The following is a 3,614-nucleotide window of genomic DNA, read 5'->3' on the forward strand; positions in this document are numbered from 1 at the left end:
TATGTTAAATTTCACTTACAAGTACAATTTAGATAAGAAGCCTGTGGATTTAGAGCTGCCATCACCAAGTATCCAGCTTGTGGTTTGGAGAGGCTGGTACCAGGCCATAAGACATTTCACTTCTAATAAGCAAGTTGTGACAGAGCCAAATGTAAAGTGCACATGCTGAGAAGAGAAAAATCAGCATATGGGACGCTTTCTTCCAAAACTGTCCACCATGGTCTTAAGTAACCACTGTGACCAGTGTGCCCTGCACTGATAAGAGAGTTGGCTTCTAGGACTTTTCCCTCCAGAAAATTTAAAAAAGTTAGCATCTGGATTTTGTGTCTCCAAAATTAATGCCTGAAACCCACCACGTCATTGGGGTTATACATACTAGTGATTTTTTGGATTGTCTCCTAAAAAATATGTCTCTGTGAAACTGTCCTGTGCCAGTATCCACTTGATAAAACCATTACAGCCAGAGATTCAGAGTGGATAGTCTTGATCCCATTGCAGTTGACTGGCATTCTGGACCCATTTGAGGAGGGTCATCTGTACGCCAAGAAGACAAATTTCAGGAAAAGAAAAAGAAAGAAAGAAAGAAAAAGAAAGAAGAAAGAAAATCTATGCTGACATCTCAAACCTAAACTTCGAAACTTCAGAATTTATACACACACACACACACACACACACACACACACATACACACACACATATATATATCATTTATTTGTTTGTTTGTTTTGTTTTTCCCGGTGTTTAAGTCACTCAGTCTACATTATTTTATTAAGTCAGCTCTAGCAAACTAATAAACTTACCTATCAGTATTAGGGTTCTTCATTTTGTTATAACTTCATGTTTTAGTGAGTTGTCAGAAAGTCATGACTAATTTTTGCAAATAAAAACATGGAAAAATATTTAATGACTTTCTGACAAACCAATATATGTAAGAAGAGTACTAACTTTAGGAAATGTAATGCATCACAAGGTAATATTCTCTAGCTTAGTCATATTCCCAAAGCATGAACAGAACAGGTGTCTTGTGTGAAGGAACTGCTCAGAGAAATTATAGACCAGATACAAATAAAGTTTTAAAATATTCTTAGACACAAGAAGTTTGATGGAGGTTTCACATGATTTGCAAACAATGCATAATTAAAAAGCTAAGCCCGATGAAGACTTTGTTTTCCCAACAACCTTCTTGAATGCTCTTTTTACCTCTTTGTTTCTCAGACTGTAAACCAGAGGGTTCAGCATGGGGATGACCATGGTATAAAACACCGATGCCATTTTGTCTGTATCCATGGAATGACTGGAGCTTGGCTGTAAGTACATGAAGATGATTGTCCCATAGAAAATGGAAACAGTGGTAAGGTGGGATGCACAGGTGGAGAAGGCCTTCTTCTGCCCTTCAATTGAGTGCATTCTCAGTATAGTGGCAAAAATAAACAAATAAGAGTTTAAGATAACCAAGAGAGTGAAAAATACATTGAATGCTGCCAATGTGAAGAGCACAATCTCATTTGTGTAGATATCAGAACAAGAAAGAGCCAAAAGTGGGGGAATGTCACAGAAAAAGTGACGAACTACATTGGAGTGACAGAAGGAGAGACGAAAAGTAAAGGCAACATGGATGGAAGACTGTATGAGTCCACAGATGTAGGAGCCAATGACCAGTAGGACACACACAGTACTTGTCATGGTGGTGGTGTAATGCAGGGGTTTGCACACTGCTGCGTGACGGTCAAAAGCCATGGAGGCCAAGAGGAAACTTTCAATAGTGGCAAAGGCTGCAAAGAAGAACATCTGGGTAGCACATGCATTATAGGATATGATTTTATCTCCAGTAAGAAACCCCACTATTACCTTAGGAGTGACAGCTGAGGCATAAACACAGTCCACCAGGGAGAGGTTACTGAGGAAAAAGTACATGGGGGTGTGGAGCTGAGAGTCCAACAGAATCAACACAATCATTCCAAGGTTTCCAACTAGAGTTATGAAGTAAATTAGAGTGAAGATCATGAACAAAGGGACCTGAAGCTCTGGGGCATCTGTTAACCCAGCAAGAATAAATTCTGTCACCTCTGAAATATTCGCCATCAAAGTAATTTGGAAATCATGAAGACAGGCACCTATGGCAAGAGGAGATGACACAAAATTATCTTAAGTTGAACTCTACTGTGGGAAGTGAAGTAAGGTCAGAGTCTCTTGTTCATGAGGTGTTTACGTGCAAGAAGCAGCAGCAGATGCTGGGGAGGGTGGGTGGAGTGAAGTACTCATCTGATAAGTGGTGTGGGTGGGCACTGGAAATGTCTCTGCTGATCACAGCTGCTCCAAATGGTTCACATAACTCTAGGACACATTTTAATTTGTCTGGTGAATAACGTACTCTATTAAACTGCCACACTGCAGTTTTTCACCACTTGTCATGTCTTGCAAATGTTTGTCTAAAATGTACATAGAAAACTTAACAGAAAGCGGGACCAGCAGTTAGCATAATGGCTATGTTGCTGGACTCCCACGTGGTTGACCGTGGTTCGAGTCCCGGACCCGGTGCCTTAAACTCACGCTGGGCGCGTGTGCGTGCGTGCCCAAGATCCCTAGGGGAGAATGGAGGAGAAGGGATTGCAGCATGGCCATCCCCCCTGGGGGGGTGATTTCTCGCTTTCTATCTCACTGTCTGTCTGGCGAGTGCACACGCCCTATAGGAAAAACCTCTTCAAAATACACACAAAAAAACTTAACAGAAAGTAAAATATAGAAAGCATTGTGTTATTTTTGGTATAAGATTTTGACAAGACCTGTCAAATCCATTCTCCATTTCTGATAGGATCCCTCAGCAACTTGTTCTTTTTTAAACATTTTATTTATTTGTTTTCAGGGGGGAGGAAAAGGCAGAGAAAAGGAGAGAAAGAGAGAGAGACAGAAAGAGAGGCAGACTTTACATGGTCTTCATGCTGTGATCCACCCCAGTATAAACTAGTTCAGATCACGGGTATGTGCATCTGGAGATGTCCCAGATTATAAACCCAGGACCTTCCTATGAGGGTTTAGTTGTGATACCACTGTGCTCTGCTCTGCTTCACCAATGTTTCTAATCATTGAAGATATGTATTGGTTACGGATCTTTCTTAAGGACATCTATATTTTTCTCTCTACTTCATTAGGACCCTTACCTGGGTGCTCCCCTTTCAATGCTGTCCCTGACAGAGGTGCATGATCTATGTGATGCATGCTTAAAGATGTCTTGGTGTCTTTAAGTGACTCAAAAAATAAAGGAACAGTTTTCAAAAGGCCGAAGCAAATATTTACTTGCTTTCTCTTTATGTCACAATATTTATTTTTCTCCTGGACTAATGTTTTTGACATCTCACCATCACCCGTGTCAAAGCTTTATTTGTTGGGGAGGAGAACAGGGGAATATAGAAAAGCTACTTTTGCTTTTTCCCTAAAGTCTCTATGCTTCCTATCAAGCCATAGACTTCCTACCAAATTACATAGGGTAACTGGTTGTGCTTACCTACAATAGTAGTTAGGTGACAGCTTATTGTACTGCTGTATAAGATGATTTCTTAACTTCAAAGAGACTTCTGATTCTGGACTCCTGAGTCGTATTAAGTTTTCTTGGATAA

At 40.4% G+C, this 3,614-nt stretch overlaps 1 protein-coding gene across 1 annotated transcript; it reads right to left on the reverse strand.

Moving 5' to 3' along the window:
* Nucleotides 1-1,137: 1,137 nt before the first annotated feature.
* LOC102480816 (olfactory receptor 5B12-like) lies at nt 1,138-2,085 on the reverse strand. The gene has a single exon (XM_006164726.2). The coding sequence runs from the start codon at nt 2,080-2,082 to the stop codon at nt 1,138-1,140; it is 945 nt and encodes a 314-aa protein (XP_006164788.1). The 5' UTR covers nt 2,083-2,085.
* Between the last annotated feature and the right edge of the window lie 1,529 nt (nt 2,086-3,614).

Source organism: Tupaia chinensis, unplaced genomic scaffold, assembly GCF_000334495.1.
Source record: "Tupaia chinensis unplaced genomic scaffold, TupChi_1.0 Scaffold143701_1, whole genome shotgun sequence".
NCBI lineage: Eukaryota > Metazoa > Chordata > Mammalia > Scandentia > Tupaiidae > Tupaia > Tupaia belangeri.

Bases quoted from the DNA above. Each gene is read 5' to 3' on its own strand.
- LOC102480816 (XM_006164726.2), bottom strand. From the start codon at position 2,082: ATGGCGAATATTTCAGAGGTGACAGAATTTATTCTTGCTGGGTTAACA.